The 20,020-nt window shown below is 34.5% G+C and overlaps 2 protein-coding genes across 2 annotated transcripts; both read left to right on the top strand.

Moving 5' to 3' along the window:
* The first annotated feature begins 1,541 nt into the window (after nt 1–1,541).
* LOC140982002 (calcium-transporting ATPase 1) lies at nt 1,542–6,938 on the top strand. The gene is made up of 7 exons (XM_073448417.1): nt 1,542–1,992; nt 2,757–2,811; nt 2,898–4,837; nt 5,294–5,452; nt 5,592–5,763; nt 5,834–6,132; nt 6,309–6,938. The coding sequence occupies exons 1-7, from the start codon at nt 1,819–1,821 to the stop codon at nt 6,573–6,575; spliced, it is 3,066 nt and encodes a 1,021-aa protein (XP_073304518.1). The 5' UTR covers nt 1,542–1,818; the 3' UTR covers nt 6,576–6,938.
* An 8,584-nt stretch (nt 6,939–15,522) lies between these two features.
* LOC140983307 (uncharacterized) lies at nt 15,523–19,988 on the top strand. Its single transcript, XM_073450295.1, has 13 exons — nt 15,523–15,821; nt 16,236–16,404; nt 16,596–16,676; nt 17,285–17,367; nt 17,454–17,569; nt 17,659–17,769; nt 17,930–18,039; nt 18,130–18,439; nt 18,530–18,607; nt 18,688–18,738; nt 18,827–18,916; nt 19,329–19,406; nt 19,668–19,988. The coding sequence occupies exons 1-13, from the start codon at nt 15,812–15,814 to the stop codon at nt 19,710–19,712; spliced, it is 1,332 nt and encodes a 443-aa protein (XP_073306396.1). The 5' UTR covers nt 15,523–15,811; the 3' UTR covers nt 19,713–19,988.
* Nucleotides 19,989–20,020: the final 32 nt, after the last annotated feature.

The following is a 20,020-nucleotide window of genomic DNA, read 5'->3' as shown; positions in this document are numbered from 1 at the left end:
CCCACGTGGAGCGTCCGTGCTTACTAAGCACAGATTATGCTTCACGTTGGAGCATCCGTGCTTACGAAGCACAGATAATGTTCAATAATTCTCACGTGGAGTAGTATCTGTGCTTCGAAAGCACGGATTTAAGTATTTGTGCAAATTTTTTTTTGAATTATTTTTAAAATAAATTTTTATTTTTAAATTATTTATAAAAAAACCCATTGGAGTAATGTCAGGACACCTCACAAATGATATTTTAAATGTTGTTATTTATTATATATATGTAACATATATATAACATAAATTACATTACAGAATACAATATGTAATTTGTTTTAAAGAGGAATTTAATTATTCTAGCGTATTCTAAAGTTGTATTTTTAAAAATATCCTTGTTTGCTAAATAATATAGCCTTGCATAATTATAAAATCCTAAATTGCCCTTTTTCTACCCTTCTCTCAATCTAAATCCAATATTACTACTTCTTTCAAAATATAAATTTTCCGAATTTAAATATGATTGAATTTTACATTACCATATCAAAGACAAGTTAGTTCTGTTGACTATGACGGCATATCTGAAGAACCACCTAGAAGGGCGGATGACGGTGTGTTCGCTTAGCATCGAAGGGCATCTCTCCCATCTCTCCACCCCAAATTTGTCGGCGCAAGCGGTTCTCCAGTCGCTGACGTGGTGATTCATGCTTGAGTAGATAAAAAAAAGTATAATAACGAGTGGGTAGAATTTAAATAAAAAAATCTAACTATATTATAAAAACTTTAAACAATAGGGAAATATATAATTTTTCAAAAAATTGTATCAATTACATACGTTTGGTGATTATTGGAACAACAAGACATAGTGTTTCTTTTGAAGAAAGCAAATTGGTAACAACTCATGAGAATTAGAGCACGCTGGTACCAAAATGGGCCATGGCCTCGAAAGTTTTATACCAACTTCTTCTTGTTTACAATTTTTTAAAGACCAAAATCACAAACTATTTGTGGTTCTGTCTGGGCAGTGGGGGTTATATTAATATATCTAGAGGCCAATAATAGCCTTAGATCATTCCCAATATAGGATTGGGTTATATAACTTAACAATCAAATTACGTATTATTCAAAATTTAAATTTTATAATTATTTGTTTATACATTTATAATTTCTGATTTAGAAAAATATTAATGCCCCACAATCCTTGAATATGTTCTTAACCAGTTAATTTAAAGGCTTGTATCACAAAAAGCTATTAAAAAGCAAGAAAGAAGGAGAAAGGCTGAGAAAGCAAAAGAGAGAAAGAAAGAAAAAGTCATAATACGTACAATAATAATGAAAAGAATTGGAAATTTCGTTTGGGCAAACATTTTAAATTTTAGTGCGGATATATTGGAGGACGACAAAATATAATTAATTTTAGGACTGCCAATGAAACAAGTTCTTATTATACTTTTTCTTGGAGTGCCAAAAGAGTCAAAATAAAGAAGGTAAAGCAGAACAGATATTTAATTTTTCTTTCAAAAAATGATTAGAGAATTTATCAGCTACANATATATATGGTTAAAATGAGTAGTTGAAGTTCCTCGACTGTGCTTCCACTCCGCCTCCGTCATTATTTCTTTGGGAATAAAAATATCGCATTCATCCAACAACTTGCTTATATTTTACTCCTTTGAATATACTTTTCTACTCAGCAACGGGTAAAACTGATGAAAAATCGGTTCATGTTCAGCTTCGTCAACTGCCTTCTTCCAGAAGCTGTATTGTATTGTTAGAATAGGTGACATTTACCGCCGTTTTGTGTGATCTGTAAAGGTAGGAAGAGTTAGGATTAGAATGGGGAGTTTTATGAAGGATTTTTCGGAAGTGAAGGCGAAGAATTCATCGGAGGAAGCGTTGCAGAGATGGAGGAAAGCGTGTTGGCTGGTGAAGAACCGTAAAAGGAGGTTTAGATTCACTGCTAATCTGTCGAAACGTTTCGAAGTTCGTGAGATCCAGAAGTCTAACCAGGTTTTGAATTGGTCAAATCTTTCTTTTTCTGGTTACCTCAAAAATATCTTTGCTATCTTCTTTTGAGTCGTCGTTGACTTTTTTTGTCCGATGTTTTACTTTTTCCTTTGTTTTTCTGTTATTTGTTTATTTTATTATCTCTTGTTCTCACCTCACGAAGTACTCTATTTTTGGGGGAGTTGATTTATTCTTGTTATGACATTGAATTCAAATCAAACTATATCGTGGACCAGCAGGCAGTGCACAACATCTTGGTTCGATTGGTTTAACGTGATTTGTGGATTCCATCGCACGTAATACTACTTGTTTATTTAGCAATTTTTATCACAAACTGAGCTTTTTGACCATTTGTTTTACTTATCTTGCAGTGTGAATTCTCGACTTGTGTATCTTAATCCATGTGAAACTCTGAAAACAACGTTCAGCCAATAATGGAACGGTTTTAAAAAAATATGGTTTATTCATTTCATTCATTCGGGTTTTATGGAAGGATGTGCGGCAAACATACTCTTGGAAAAGATGGCGCCATGTTGAATTATAAAGTTTATGCATATCATTTAGGATAATATGATTATTAAGATGTTTGTACTATAGAAGTTACTTGATTTTAGAAAGTGTTTCATGGTGGAAATCCTTGTGGAATTTTATTGTTGCAATGTGAAATTGAGTCTTCAGCTGCGCAATATTATTCCCTTATCTATCAGAAGAATCATTATTGTTCTGTTCAATGGAAAACTAAATGTGATTATACTATCGCGTTGCAGGAAAAACTTAGAGTAGCAGTATTAGTTTCCCAAGCTGCTCTGAGCTTTATTCAAGGTCAGATTTCAGAAACTTGTGCAACTGCAAACTGAGATTTAACATTTGTTGTTACTTCATACTGATCTTCCACTCAATACCTCCAGGTATAAGTTATACAGCGCCAGAGGCAGTCAAGGAGGCAGGTTTTGAAATTTGTGCTGATGAATTAGGATCAATTGTTGAAGGCCATAATTTGAGGAAGTTGAAAGTTCATTCTGGCGTGGACGGTATTGCTGGCAAGCTTTCGACTTGTCTCACCAATGGGATTAGTATTGCAGATGAGTCACTTGACCACAGAAGAGAAGTTTATGGAATTAATAAGTTCGCCGAGAGCCCGGCAAAGGGCTTTTGGCTTTTTGTATGGGAAGCCCTTCAAGATACTACCCTCATGATACTTGCTTTTTGTGCGCTTGTATCATTAGTTGTTGGCATTGCAACTGAAGGATGGCCCAGGGGCGCTCATGACGGACTTGGGATTGTTGCTAGTATCCTTCTTGTAGTTTTTGTCACTGCTACAAGTGACTATAAGCAATCATTGCAATTCAAGGATTTGGACAAGGAAAAGAAAAAAATTACAGTTCAGGTTACTAGAAACGGTTACAGACAAAAAATTTCGATATTTGATTTGCTCTCGGGTGACATTGTTCATCTTTCTATTGGGGATCAGGTCCCAGCTGATGGACTCTTTGTTTCAGGTTATTCTTTGTTAATAAATGAATCTAGTTTGACTGGAGAGAGTGAACCCATAAATGTGACATCCGCAAATCCTTTCCTCTTATCTGGAACTAAAGTGCAAGATGGATCCTGCAAAATGCTAGTTACTACTGTTGGGATGAGAACTCAGTGGGGTAAATTGATGGCTACTCTTAGTGAAGGCGGTGATGATGAAACCCCTTTGCAGGTCAAACTGAATGGAGTCGCAACCATTATTGGAAAAATAGGTCTCTTTTTTGCTGTTATTACCTTCGCCGTTCTGGTGCAAGGGCTTTTTACCCGCAAAATGAATCAAGGTTCCTACTGGAGCTGGTCTGGAGATGAAGCCTTGGAAATGCTGGAATACTTTGCTATTGCTGTTACGATTGTTGTGGTTGCCGTTCCTGAAGGGTTGCCTTTAGCTGTTACTTTGAGCCTTGCTTTTGCAATGAAGAAGATGATGAATGACAGGGCACTTGTCCGCCATTTGGCAGCTTGTGAAACTATGGGATCAGCCACAACTATTTGTAGTGACAAGACTGGGACGCTAACCACTAACCACATGACGGTTGTGAAAGCATGCATTTGCGGAAAGAGAAAAGAAGTTAGTGGCTCTATGAAAAGTTCAGATTTCTGCTCCAATATTCCTGATTCTGTGGTGAAAATGCTTCAAAAATCTATATTCAACAACACTGGAGGAGATATTGTCATCAATAAAGATGAGAAAATTGAAATACTTGGCACGCCAACTGAGACTGCGCTGCTTGAATTTGGCCTCTTTCTTGGAGGAGATTTCCTAGCAGAGCGACGAGTGTCAAAGATTATCAAAGTCGAGCCATTCAATTCTACGAAGAAGCGCATGGGTGTAGCATTGGAGTTACCTGGAGAAGGTTTCCAAGCACACTGCAAAGGAGCATCTGAGATTATTTTAGATGCCTGTGATAGGTTTCTGAACTCAAATGGTGAGGTTGTTCCTCTGGATGAGTCAACCATCACTCATATGAAGGATACAATTGATGAATTTGCATGTGAAGCTCTTCGAACCCTGTGCCTCGCATATAGGGATATTGGAAGTGACTTTTCTGCTGAAAACCCTATCCCATTTGAGGGTTATACTTTAATAGGAATTGTTGGGATAAAAGATCCAGTTCGCCCTGGAGTCAAGGAGTCTGTTGCTATTTGTAAGTCAGCTGGCATTATGGTGCGAATGGTCACAGGAGACAACATAAACACGGCTAAGGCAATAGCTAGAGAATGTGGCATACTAACTGATGATGGTATCGCAATTGAAGGACCAGAATTTCGGATGAAGAACGAGGAAGAGTTGCAAGAGCTTATTCCAAAACTTCAGGTATTCGTATGCTAGATGCATATTTACTTTTTTCATGTTTACCATGATCAATTCTGTGTTTTCTTCCCATTGCCACTTAAGCATTAAAATTAAATTTCAACCACTTTCAAAATCAACTCTGAAAAATATACACTTTGCTAACAGCACATCAGTTCCAGTAATGTTCAACTCTAAATCATTTTCCAATTTGAAAGTCTCACGTTCGGATTCAAAAACTGAATTACACACTTTCTGATAAAATTATTCAAAGATACTTTCAAAAACTGACTTTAAAAATCTTGATTCTTGAGTTTGAAATAACAGGAAGCCCAATTAAATGCCACCAAAGTCTTTCATTTGGTTGTTGGCATGCCATTAAGCTGGTACCTGACAAAAGTACATTTTGTTTAGTATTTATTTATGCATGTGGTTTAATATGACTATTCTATATTGATGTCTGATATATTCCTTTACAAGGTGATGGCTCGTTCTTCACCAATGGATAAACATACCCTCGTGAAACATCTGCGATCCACATTTGAGGAGGTTGTTGCAGTAACTGGAGATGGAACAAACGATGCTCCCGCGCTTCATGAGGCTGATATTGGTCTAGCAATGGGGATTGCTGGGACTGAGGTGATAATTTCTGTTAGTTAATAGACTATATTTGATATCATAGTGGCAAGTTTTTGCATATATTCTACTTCTGTGTGCATTTTGTAAACCAGTGTCGTGAATGTAAAAGAAACTTACTCTGTGGTTTACAATTTTCCAGGTGGCGAAAGAAAGTGCTGATGTTATAATTCTAGATGACAATTTCTCCACCATTGTTACAGTGGCGAAATGGGGTCGTTCGGTTTACGTTAACATTCAAAAATTTGTTCAATTCCAGCTAACTGTCAATGTGGTTGCTCTTATTGTCAATTTCTCATCAGCCTGCTTGACAGGTAACATGTGTTTAATGCATATGCAAACTTGGATTGAAAATAGTACTCACATTTGGTCGCACGCTTTCAGGCAGTGCCCCCCTCACCGCTGTTCAGCTTCTTTGGGTCAACATGATCATGGATACACTTGGAGCACTTGCACTAGCCACTGAACCGCCAAATAATGACTTAATGAGGAGACAACCCGTTGGCCGGAAAGGGAACTTCATCAGCAATGTCATGTGGAGGAACATTCTTGGACAATCTATCTATCAATTCGTTGTTATATGGTATCTTCAAACTTCAGGAAAATCTGTTTTCTATCTTAATGGAGAGAACTCGGATACCATTCTCAACACTCTCATTTTCAACTCATTTGTATTTTGTCAGGTATTCTTCAACATGAAACTAACAATAATCTTTCTTATGCATGTTATGTTGTCTGTTACTTTAAAGTTCCTCCATTTTGCATTACTCACATTACTCTTCCTTGCAATAAATTTTGCTCTTATTTACTTCAAAAGTTGTCAACTCCAGAATTTCACGGTAATCTTTACCTCTCACAGGTTTTCAACGAGATAAGCTCTAGAGAAATGGAGAAAATAAATGTCTTCAAAGGCATACTTGACAACTATGTTTTTGTGGGCGTTTTAAGCTGCACGGTTCTCTTCCAGATTATCATTGTCGAATTCCTAGGCACTTTTGCCAACACCTATCCTCTTACTTTGCGGCAATGGTCCGCTAGCATATTGTTTGGGTTTCTCGGCATGCCTATTGCTGCTGCTGTGAAGATGATCCCCGTAGGATCAACAATAAACTCCTCCAATTCTTGAAGTATCATCCCTACAGATTTGAAGCCTTAGAATAGGAAACACTTGCATCGTTCATTTCCAGTTTGATGAGGTAAATTTTGTGGATTCTGACGCTATCTGCATCATTTATATGAGACGAGGCGTTTGAATAGAAAATGGTTATAGACTGTAGAATCAAATACCCTTATCATTGCCTGGCTGTCTCTCGTCTTTAGAAGGATCAAGATTTTGTAAGCTTTGTTTAGATTTTCTTGTATTTGGTTTGATGCACTAACGTTTGTAAAATGATACGATACTGCTGCCTTGGCTTTGTTGTGAGATTCTGATGACTGTCAACTTCTTTTACTTTTTTCCCGATTTATTGAGAATTATCTATCGAGTATATTCTGTAATTTAGGATTTTGATAACTATTGTTCGGTTATGTATCGAATATCTTGGTATAGTTATTTAAATTCAGTTAAATTTATCCACTTTTCAACAAAATTGAGATGATTTTAATCATTATGCATACTATTGCAATGAGACACTATTGTAAAAAGGATAAAACGTTATGGTAGATGGAGAATGATAATGAATAGAATGATACATGATTACAAGAGTCAATAAATGATAATTAGTGGGATACATGATTACAAGAGTCAATAAATGATAATTAGTGTACAGTCGATATTATCTTTTATTTCTCAAATTGTCTTTATATTAACATTTTTATTCAAAATTGACAATTTATTTTCCGTATTACTTTTCTCAAATTAAATTATAATCCATCAGTGATTTCTATCTGTTATTATTAAATTAAACATAAACCTAATCATATAATAAAATACAAAATCTTATATAAATTATTATTATAATTTTACACATAATTTACTAGTTATCATAATATTTGGGATATAAGATTAAATAATATATCATTTTCTATTATTTTTATTTTATTCTTATATTACTGATCTTAATCGTCCTCACCTGATTCCAATATCCTCAGAAACTTTACACTCTATCCGCTCTTTATACACACCTTTCTAAGTTTCTTTTTTTTGAATTAAGATTTCATTTTTTATTTTCTTTATTTGATTTTTCTTGTTCTAAGCGAGAACAATAGATTCAAAGGAAAGAAACGAAGTTATTAAAAAAAATTTATAAGCGACATAATTCAAATCCCCACTATATCTTCTCAAAGATAAGTTCCCAACTCACGATGAGGAAGCCAGTTCCGATCCATACCAAAGAAAAAAATTGTGACTAATAGCTGTATCAGCAAGGGAATCGATCAGCCTTTTTCTGTGAATGTGGGAGATAGAGACCCTTATTATCCACATGACACATCCGAATATAACGATGACGTCTAGCTAGTTAATTTCCCATTGACAAATGAAAATGATCGCGAACAGGTTGAATACATGCACAAAAAGAATCTATCATGTTCCACCGCCATCTTCTAAAATCCTCGACGCTAAGCCGTTTCCAGACTAGAAATCATCAGTGGTTATTACATGATCTGTTGCTGTATCAATAAAGACAATATCGTCAACATTTATCTTGAGGTATCATGCATGTCACCTGAAGGTGTATTCCCTGCACCACACACACATAAATAAATAATAGTAGTTTTACGGTTGAAAGATTTAGTAGTTCACCACAAATTACCAATAACAAACATATACTTACGCATATCATATATGAAAGCACATGCAACCAACAAGGATCATATAAACTAAAATGGTTAATTAATGGTAAATTTTTCTCACAATTTACAAGTATCCACACAGTGACCCTTTTGCTCCTTAATAATTGCAAACGAGTCATCCTTAAGAGTTAAGGATAAGGATATATGTGTTTGTAAGATATTACCCTGGATATGTTGGAAGACTTTAAACACGAGCAAAGCGCAGCAACTTGAATCACGAACAAAACGCAGCAACAATAAGATCAAGTCGAGGCAAGGAATCTCCTTTGTCCGCAAGACGAAATTGCCCGTATATAGTGCTATACGTTGCAGGCAATCGTCCCTAAGATACAACGACTTCAATCCGAGATTTTGCAGCACTACAAGTCTCGCAACAACGAACAAAATATGCAGGAACTTTCAAGTATATAAAACGAAATAGAGTGCAGCAATATGACAAGAAATTCGAAAAATGATCAGCCATTCTAAAATGAAGGGAGGAATCATTTATAGATGATCACCGGGTGCGCAGAAAAGTCACGTCTTTACTGACCGGATGTGAAGAAGAGTCACAACTTCAGTCAAGGGGTACATTGTTTGGTTGAAACCCACCTTTTCTATGAGGGACGCATGCACAGATTCGCAACACAGATTTCCAGAAAGGCTCGCGCATATGCGCGCCCTGTTCTGCCCACAATGCATAATTCCAGAAAGGTTCGCGCATATGCGCGTCTTGTTCTGCCCATCTGCGAAGAAAACAGCAAGTCACGCGCATGTGTGCGGATTCTGGTCATAAGACCGCGCCGCGCCGAGCAGGCCGGCCGGGCGCGCACGTGTGTGTTTGGTTCACCGAGACACAACTTATTAGCGTCTTCCCCCGTCTAAAAACTTCTGGTACCTCTTGGGGCCCAAACCCTTGTCTCAACTTGGAGCTTATTAGGGAGACTTTATTTGATTATTAACTCAATGTGGGACAAGCCACACTTGAGACATCCCACTTCCCTTTACAACTCCTCACTCTTCCTCTTCTTCTCTTTTCATTTATCCAACAATATGTATAAATGAAAATTCGAGGTTCGTTATTAATTATCTGTATTCATTGTTACAATTGACTTTGCGTCACGATAATTCATATCTTGAAGATTGTGAAAAGTAGTAGTATTTCATTCGGTTGCATGTCATATATAAGCATTTTACAACTTTGGGTGCGTCTTTCTTAGACTCATTAATTCACGAAAATATGTTGCTATCGGGAAAATACTACTCGAGGAAACTACTGAAAGACATTTTGAAGGCATGCAAGAACTGATTTATTAGCCAAAAGTTACTTTAGAAAGCGAACATGGAAAGTAAAAGGTAGTTTGTTGAGCAATAAATTTGCAGAAATCAAATTATGGTAATTCTTGTGCGAATTAATTTATAAAGCTTTATAAACTAAAATAACATTGCAACGCTTGGACTTAATCTCTCACCAAAGTCTTGGAGCAAACTATATATGTGTGCAACAGTATTTTATGATTTTCCACAGTTGTTGCAAGATCCTGTCTGGTTTCAAGATCATTTTTCTTCTAGAAGTTAAATATTATATATAATATTTTAGAGAAGAGTTAATGGTTATTTTTTAGATTTTTTTTGGACATTAAATTCTTATGATCATATTAAAGTATTTAAATTCCCAGGGAGAAAAAAATAAACTAGTTTTTTTTTTATATATATATATTTTTTCATAATTTATCTACTTTGTGACCGATCTGATCTAACAAGTTTGACCAAAATTTTTCTTTCTTGGATAGATAGAAAAATTATAATAAAACAATGACCTTCTGAATACAAAAAAAAAATTTCCAATTTCTTACGCAAAACAAAAACACGTGTGTCATTATAACTAACGAATAACATGGTACTGAATTAATCATAAATCTTAAAATGATTTGAATTACTTTTTGGAATAACATTTAATTTGTTGAAATTGAACCGAACAAACTTTCGAAAACGAACGAAGAATCTTTGTCACTTTGTTACTCAATGAATTATTTTCACCTAATAAGCTCGTTTCATACTATATATAATTAACAATTCACATTGACACAGCCTTTAAGATGAGGCTTAGAGTCCTCCCTCATTTCCTCCCAAACTTAATGACCATAAAAGCACAAAAACATCCCACTTTAATCTTGGCTAATATATATAATGTTGTCAACATTTTATATGATTAATAGTTTCACTCACAATGTAAAAATGTGAATCTGTAAAATACTCACTGAATTACAACTCATGATTTTAAAACTTATGTTTTTACCACAGAGCATGTTATATTTGTCTTGACTGGCCATAATATCATTCAGAAATAATTAATATAAGTTTGTAAACATTTAAAACTTTCCATAATCTTAACATTCAATGTGTGTGATGCATGTGATGATGGTGCCTGCTGATTAATATATATCTTTCTATATAAAAGAGTATTCGAGTGTGACGTACTGCAATATGTTAATCCAAATTTCTTGATCTTTGTAATATTAGAAATTCTAATACCTTTTTTCCTTAATTAACTTAACACAAGCGAATATCTATATTTCATAATATTTTCATATATATTGTTAACGTCGTCAATTATACACACACACATACACACATATATATGTATGTATGTATATGAATTCCATGTAGTAGGTAGCATCACAAAAGGATTATGCATATACTTTGTAAGAAGAAAGAAAACATATGAAAATGGTTAGAATTGGAAAATATGTGCACTTACTTTTAAAAGAAAAACAAAAAGCTCATAATTAATACCGGTATTACTCTGCAATTGAATAATAGTAATTTAATGACGACCCACTAGTCTCTCCATTTCTTTCTCTGTCTGCTCAAATTCTCAACCCTTGGATAGTTCTCAAATCAAAGGCTGTGATTGCATGCAGCTCGGTACAAGGCTTACTGAAAGCTCAATTCTCCCACTTTTGCAGTACTGCGAACTGTGTTCAAAGAAAATGCAAACTTTCCTTTGAGGAAAGCTTTTTTGTTTGCATATAATTAGTTCTTGATTTATTCTCTCATTCATGGAAGGTGGTGGAAGACGGGGATTTTTCCATGGAAATTTGGGAAACAGTTCAATTTCTTTGATTCAACCTAGCCCCCCATTTACTGCCATTGATAAGTTTTTGTGGGATCAAAATAATTTTTCTGATCAAGAAACCTTGTTCAACACTTGTATTATAAGTAATCCAAATGTTTCTTCCAACTTTTCTTCTGGTTTTGGTGCAACCATTAACTCGACAGACGGGGTTTTGGACCGGAGTTTTGGACAAGACACTGGATTTGTGAACGAATTTTTTGACTCAAATGCTAACATTGTCGAATTAGCAGAAGAGAGTTCAGATCATGTGAAAAGTACGGATAAAGGTGGCTCTTCTGGTACACCAAAGTGGATCAAGGGTCAATGGTCCGAAGAGGAAGACAGGTAGAGTTTCATGATTTTTCTTGTTTAAAGGAATACATGCGTTTTTCATAAATATAATATTAGATGATCATAAGCTAAAGTTATTTTAAAAGTAGAAAACTTTTGGATTGGATCCATGCAGGAGACTGATCAAGTTGGTGAAGCAATATGGATTGAGAAAATGGGCTTTGATAGCTGATAAAATGGAGGGAAGAATAGGGAAACAGTGTAGGGAACGATGGCATAATCATCTGCGTCCCGATATCAAGGTTATTTTTGTCCCCACAACATTTCTTGTTCTTCTTTTTCTTACTAAATCATTTTGTACTATTTTGTGTTTTTCCTGTTGATTTTTAGTTTGTTTCTCCTATATATCATAAACTTTAAATCTAATTATCAGAATTCGTGGCAGCAGTCTTAACAAATCTTTCTTATTTTAGGCAGGTAACTCAAGTCTATACATTCAGGATTTTGTGTTTTTATTAGATTTTTGACAGCTTATTGACAGATCTGAAATTATTTTACTGGGCATATGGGTTTTGTATGTTCAGAGTTCGCCGATTTAGTGTACTGTTGTAAACTGATGGTGTATATATAAGATAAATTTTTAGGGCTTTGTGTTTACACGCACGTACATAAAAAAGCACGAAATCACACATATTTTCAGTCAATCTTTTCTGTGAATGTAGGGTTTGAAGCACGCATTTTCCGGATACAATTTCATGTTCTGCTCCATTCTTAAATTAGTTAATGGGACTGTAAAAGCTTTTAACCGACAAGGAATCAAAGTTTGTTACAAAGGGGCACTAACTTTAATGTCCATTGTAGAGATTTTCTTGGAGACCGTTCCCTTCATTTTCATGTTTTTTTTCCTTGTACAAAATTCTATTTAATAAAAAATTTTAGTGAATTTTTACAGAAAGATATTTGGAGTGATGAAGAAGAGAAACTTTTCATTGAGGCTCATGAAAGGGTTGGAAACAAATGGGCAGAAATAGCAAAATGTATTCCGGGAAGGACTGAAAATTCGATTAAGAATCATTGGAATGCCACCAAAAGGAAGCAAAATTCAAAGAGAAAACTCAAGAGATCAATAGATCAAGGGCTTAATGGGAAAATGCCCTCAATCTTACTTGAAGAATACATCAAGAAAAAGTACTTCAACAATAATGGATCCAGCAATATTAACATTGTTGCTACAAGACCTAACAGCAATAATCCACATGAAATATCTCCCCCGGTTGGGACGTCTAGTACTTCAAACGAAGATGGTGATTCGACATCTTATTTCGCCTTCGAGACCTGTGATGATGAAATGAAGTTCATGAAAAGTTTGTTTGGAAACAATGAATCCAGAGATTTGACGGCTGAGAGTGGTACTGCTAAAAATAATGAGACTTCACTCGAAGTTCCAAGATCTGTTCACACAACGACTGGTGCTGAGAATCTTGTGGAGAACGTAGGATATGGTGAATTGGCTTCTTCCTGGGAACCTAACATGGAACAAATTGGTGATATCATGGGAATTCCGATACAGAATCAAGTTCATGATATGTATCTCTATCCAGAGATTTATTTTCGTTCTTACATGCTTGAGGGATCTATGGGAGACATAATTCAAGCCCGGCCATGAATCAAGGCATGATTATGAGTAATGGATTATGATTAATTTATTTGGTGAGCTAGCTAGCAATTTTCTAGTAACAATTTCCTCGTTTATTTACAATATGTAAATGTTACATTATGATGTGTAAGAAAGACTTCTTGTCTCTAATGTATGAATACTTACTAAACAACAGTGGTTATTGTACGTGATGACTAGCTAGGGTTTGTGTTGTTATGTCTTTTATGCTTCCACATATCATTGCCTGATTATTCTTAAAAAGTTCGTCGTTATAGTATAACAAAATATTGTATATATGTACATACATATTAATAAATTTGAGACATTTCATTTGAAAAAGGAGGAATATTGCATGCATCTAGACGTGTCCCAGAAGATGCTGGTTTTATATATGTTTTTTTTTCTAGTTGCATGCAGTGCCAATATGATTTAATGGGGATGTTTTCTGCCCTTTTGTATTCATTCATCAGTCAAATGTGCTAAGCTTTTACGAAGTTTCTTTTTAACAAAAAATTTGTTTGTTTCGTGAACAATACCAAAATGAAAAGATAGCCTTGCCTCCCAACTGTTTTTAACTACGTACCCATGCATCACGCAGTCTTGCTTCCTGCATGGGTGTTGATGGTTAGCTTTTATCCTTTTATCCGTCATTGGTGATGTCACCTTAGATGGAGGAGCCGGCAGACTCTTGTATGGAAAATATAATTTCGAATAAAATGGGACAGTTAGCAAAATTACCACCTAAGTCAAATTTTTTGTTTGAAAACTAACCATGCCAAGCGTATTTGAAATCAAAGAGAACTCCAAATGAAATATAATACATTTGTAATTAAGGAAGTGTTGGTCTAGTTGCAAACATATAGTTGATATTTACATTATATAGTGAATAAATTTGACACATATTCTACACATAAAAGTTGAGTGTAGATAAAACAAAATAGAATGTATATATCAACCCTTTTGACCTAGTGATCGAAATCTCGTCACATTTACAAGCTAGCAGCAAAATGTTAATTTTAGTTAATAACTATTGGATTATGATATTTTTATTCATATATATTTTTTAATTTATTATAATTCTATAATTATATTTTGATTATCAATTTAGTCATTTCTTCATAATTATTTATACAAATAAATAACTAATATCATTGTTAAATTTGTATAATTACATTGTTATTTATATGTACATCTACATCGGTGCATGGCATGAAGAATTATTTTGATCACGTAATTATAAAAATTTAATAATGATATTATTCATTTAATTATATGATTAGAGGAGAATGACGAAAATCGATCGTTGACACATATTTATAGACCATAATTAATTAAACAAAAGATATATGATTAAAAATTTCACAACTAAGTACATATTGGACTGAAATTGACCTTTTCCCATCTCTTCATTATTCTCCTCAAAGTATTTGTATTTGTATTTGTATTCTATTTTTAATGGCTTTACTCCTTTATATGAAGAACTAATGGAACTTAACTTTTGAAAATAAAAAATAGCGAAGAATATTTTCTAAGCACAACACAATTTTCATATATATAAAAAATTCAGTATATAAATATAATAAATTAATTAAACAGTTGTTCACTTTGTTCCATTTTTATGTTACATTAATTTGCTACGGTGGATATGGATGAATTTTTTAGTTAACTTATTATCATAAATTTTTTATAACTAGATTTTTCGAATCTTATTTCATATTTTTTAAAAGTTTTTGATATAATCAAGTGGTAACCCAAAAAGAGAGGCTTGGCCTATAATCGTGTTAAAGAAACAACGTGATCCGAAACAAAACGCGACTTTTCCTTCCGCATATCGTCATGTCAGGATAGGCTCCGACAAAACCAAAACAACGGTGAAGATTTATCCACGTCATCATCTCTCCAGCACATTTCCGTTCCCCTCCACACTGCACGAATATTCCAAACCACCCATCTTTGAATAAATCCGCGTTTGGCCTGAGAAAAGGAAGATAGTAGCTTTGTAAAATCACATCCCTTCAAAATCCTATTTTTTTAAAAAATAAAAATTATAATCGAGTATTTCAAGTTAATATGTATATATGATATTTATAGAGAAAATTTCATTTATACGAAAATTAATTGCGATTCTTTAATTCTTTCAAAAAAAGAAAAAGAAATTGTGATTCTTTAAGTAAATAAGTATCCACCAAACAGGCCCTAATAGGTGAAAGTCGTATAAATAATCTGTTTTCTTTCAATTGTCCAGTATTTCCTCCGTGTGTCTCTGCACAACCGCAAAATTTCTCCCAAGACAAGAATCAAACTTCCTCCCAAATCCCCCGAAAAAAAATTCATGGATAAATTGGTTTCCGGTTCCAATTATCAGTTGTTTCGCACAGTGTATTCGCGCTATTCGCAATTCAAGCTCGCCGATTTTCTCCTTTCGATCGTTCAATTTCATCGTTTGATTTTTGATAAATACTGTATTTCTTCCTTCTAACGTCGATTCGAGTAATCTCATTGATCAAGGAGTTTTCACTGCATCATGGGTAGAAGTAAGTTTTTTTCTTTTTCGGACTGTTTTCAGTCCTGCCGTGGTATAATCGGGTCGAATTTTTTCAACTCGTAGAAAATTAGGTCTTTATCGCTGTTTTTTTTTTTTGGAATTATTTGAATTATTATTCTTGATTCTTCTGGTTATGGTGTAGTGTGTCATCCATTGACTGAAAATTTTTGTTCATTCATGAGTGACGCGTTTAAACTCATCAAAGAAGTGGTTTGACTGGCTGTTTCTAATTCTTGATCTTTTTTTATTTATGCGTCAAAGATTTGGTTTAGAAGCTTATATAACTATGCAAAGTCTAATCTTTGCGTTTTCTAATAAACTAATGTCGCTATTGTTGTGGAGCATTTGGTATCTATGCCAGCGTACGGAAATTGATAATTTATTTTATGTATGGATTTTTTAGGAAATTCTCAGAAAAAGAGTGCTGCAATGCTGGATGGTGATGATGCCGACAGTGTAAGTTCATCGTCAACTGTGCAAACAGATAACATGTTGATGTCTAGAGTTGAGGAAGTACAGGTGGATACAGAGACTTTTCTTGATCAATGCTTGGACGCTTTGTATGAGAAGAGGTAGTTTGATATTTTTTTTCGTTATTTGATTATTTTGGTATTAAAATAAATGGGTGTGAATACATGAACTATCATCTTCAGCCGTCTGCATAGATTTAATGATTGGTAAATGGATTCATTGAAACACAGCACTAGACCGAAGGAAGGAGCTATAGAACACTTACAAACATGTTTTTTATTTTTGTTTTCAGAGGGTCGACTAGGGAAAAGGCTTTGTCATCAATAATTGAAGCCTTTAATAACAGCTTGGAGCTTGAGTTTGTTGAAAAGAAGTATGCTTATTCTTTGATTCTGGTGTTATAATATTTAGCTCATTAGCATTTCTAATATTTTGATTGTCTTTTTTTACCTATTGTCAAAACATGAGTGTTCCATCGTGAATCATCTATTGGTGTTGTTGATTGGTCAATGAACACAACAATTACTAGCAGATTCAACATTATTTCTATATCGCAATAATGAGTGGTATGTTGAACTTACGTAAAATAGAAATAGATACACCAATAAATAACATGTTGAATTTAAATATTTGAAGTTTCATTGTATCTAAATTGGCAAGGAATCTATACAATAAATTAGTCCGGTTGAGTTCATAGTTCAGCAAAGGGAGCATTCATTGATATGAGACATGACAAACATGACACCGAGTTGATGATCGTATGATATGCTTTGAAACTTTTTTAAGTTTTCATTTATTCCTCTTATCGGTTTCAATTTTTGTTTGCTGGATGAAATTCTTCCCTGTCTTGAAAAGTTTCAGCAGTTGGCTAAGGGTTAATACGTGTTCAGGGATTGAAATTTGGTCTTTCATCGAAGTTTTAATGTTCCTTTTTTCCTATGATGATTGTATTTAGGTTCAAGAATATTTTTCTCTTTATAGGTTTGCTACATTACTTCACCAATGCTTGAATTCAATCAAGAAGGGTTCAGCTAAGGAGATTGCTTTGGCGTCTCATATGATAGGTGTTTCTCATATCCTTGGTATAATCATCCTTAATCTGGGAGCTTAATAGGAGGCTTACTTTTATTCATTGTGCATCTACTTCTAGGACTTTTAGCACTGACCACAGGCCCCGGGGGCAAAGCACAAGAAATATTGGAAGAATCAATGTCTCCTATATTAGAGGCTCTTAAAACTCGGCCTGAAGTAGTTAAATTATCCTCGGTATGCAAAATGTTACCTCCTGATTGTTTTCTTACCATTTTACTGATACCTGAACTAATTTTTGTGGAAACATGCTGGCATAATTACAGTTGCTTGAATGTTTGGCTGTTATTACATTTGTTGGTGGCGAAGAACCAGAGGAAACTGAGAAATCTATGCAAATAATGTGGCAAGTGGCTCATCCGAAATTGGGTCCCAATGTATGTATGATTTATTATTTTGGGTTGGATATCTTTGCTTGTGCTGCATTGTGTGCACTCGCATATGTTCATAAAAATTCAGTAATTACAGGATGCAGTTCAGTTGTTTCTCAGTCATACAATTTTTACTGTTTCTGTTTGTTACGTTTTGAAACTGTAGGTTGCTGCTGCCAAACCTTCTCTGGCTATGATAACGATGGTCGTCTCTGCCTGGTCATTTCTTCTTACCACCATGAATGGACGAACTCTGAACCCAAAAAGTTGGCAAGAGTTAGTGACATTTTATGTTTAGCTTGAATTTTTTTATCATTATATCTACTTGTAATTAAGTTCCAATGCCCTCTCTTGAAAATAATGTAGGTCAATCACCTATCTTTCTAGTCTGCTGGATAAGGATGACAGATCACTACGAATTGCTGTCGGTGAAGCGCTTGCTTTAATTTTTGAGATAGGGAGCCTGGAGAAATTCTGCAGCGATGCTAAAATCTCCGACGACAACTCTGTTGATAATGTGAATGATTCTCGAAAATTAATGTCAATACATGGGTTAAGAAATAAAATTCTTAATCAAGTGAGAAGCCTCTCTTCTGAGGCAGGTGGTAAAGGTTCTGCCAAGAAAGATCTCAATAGTCAGAGGAACACATTTCGAGATATTCTGGATTTTCTTGAGGTCGTTTACTTAATTTAATCTGCTTCATATTGCAGCTATTGTTGAACATATTAATTTGAATATCAACACAAAAAATTAATAATGCATCAGGATGGTTATACGCCTGAAATGTCAATGAAGATTGGTGGAGATTCCTTAAATACATGCACATGGGCTGAATTGATACAGGTTTTTATTATCTCCTTGGAAGCTTATACCAACGTGATATCTTTTCGAGATTGACCTTTTCTAATCTTTGTGATTGATAGCTAAACTTCTTGAAGCATTTTCTTGGTGGAGGATTTGTGAAGCACATGCAGGTAAAATTCTGTCTGGATTTGTGAAGGCCTGCTATGCACTCTACCTTCACAGAGATTATCCATTGGTTTATTTCTCTTGTTTTTATAGGAAAATCATTTTCTACAAGATGTCCTTGGTTTCACGCCTAAGAAAAAGCTACTTTCAGGAGTTGAGAATCGTATGTCAAATGGTGAAAAGGTTTGTCTGATATTACATTCTCGAAGCTGTTTCCTTCTGTTGTGGTTTAGTATTTATGTTGTCTCATCTTTAAATTGATTGATAATGTTTGTCATAGATTGTGATTGTTAGGAAGCAGTCTTACCCAAATCTTCATGGTTTGCTGATAACCTACGTATCTGCATTTTGTTGAAGCAAGTTTTTGACACCAAACTCTGGAACCCCTGGTTGCAGAAATTTTTATTCGTTGCGGAATTGATTCAACTTGATGTTGGATTATTTTGCTTTGTTATTTCAGTTATTTAAAATCTATTATATTGTGGAGTTGGGCTGTCATTATTTCTTGTAGAGCATGGTATTTTGCTCATCTGTCAATCCTTGCCATTTACTTCTTTGTGCTGTCAAATGTTCTTTTTTGCTTCTTACTTGACAGAGGATGTACAAGTCTCCTAACTCTGCCCTTAACAAGGCAAGAACGCAATTACTGAACAAACAGAGGATGTTATCTCAGGTACTTCATTTTCTTTAAGTCACATTTTCGCTCTGGATGTTTTCACTTTGATCTGTCTCTTCCCCGGGTAATCTTGTTTGTTTATTACTAAAAAATTGGCATTGTGCATAAAGTAATATAATTACATCTGGTAATCTTGTTTGTTTACCTGCTTTCATATTCACCTTTTTGTTTCTGTTCATCATGCAAATTCAATACTATGTTAATGTTATCAAAGCCTCTTTTCATAGATTCTATTTGCTATTACTCAATTATTTGCAGGATAAGAACTCCGGCCACTATGCAGTTGCCTTTGCTGATGATTAAATCACTCTCGAATATCTTTATATATTGAAGAAAGCGTTTAAATATTTAATTGCATTCTTGAGAAATATATTTCCGGACGCAAGAGATATTTTAGCTGCTGCCTTGTAACTCAAAGAAGCAGAGGATATACCACAACCAAAACCTGCTGAGTATGGGATTATCTTCGTCTGTTCATCATCTTTCTGTCTTTAACGTTTGATACTACTAGAAGTTGCAAGCTGACTTTGAGTTTGTATTAACGGTTACGCCTACATTATTGACTTTATTGTTCACTCACCTTGGACTGTTTCTGCCGTTTCCAACTTTTC

Source organism: Primulina huaijiensis, chromosome 8, assembly GCF_012295235.1.
Source record: "Primulina huaijiensis isolate GDHJ02 chromosome 8, ASM1229523v2, whole genome shotgun sequence".
Taxonomy (NCBI): domain Eukaryota; kingdom Viridiplantae; phylum Streptophyta; class Magnoliopsida; order Lamiales; family Gesneriaceae; genus Primulina; species Primulina huaijiensis.
This window is presented reverse-complemented; position numbering and strand designations above follow the sequence as displayed.

Coding starts and splice junctions, on each gene's coding strand:
- LOC140982002 (XM_073448417.1), top strand. CDS start 1,819: ATGGGGAGTTTTATGAAGGATTTTTCGGAAGTGAAGGCGAAGAATTCA. Junction 2,812..2,897: donor TGCTCTGAGCTTTATTCAAG/GTCAGATTTCAG, acceptor CAATACCTCCAG/GTATAAGTTATACAGCGCCA. Junction 4,838..5,293: donor AGCTTATTCCAAAACTTCAG/GTATTCGTATGC, acceptor TTCCTTTACAAG/GTGATGGCTCGTTCTTCACC.
- LOC140983307 (XM_073450295.1), top strand. Junction 16,677..17,284: donor CTTGAGTTTGTTGAAAAGAA/GTATGCTTATTC, acceptor TTCTCTTTATAG/GTTTGCTACATTACTTCACC. Junction 18,440..18,529: donor ATATTCTGGATTTTCTTGAG/GTCGTTTACTTA, acceptor ATAATGCATCAG/GATGGTTATACGCCTGAAAT.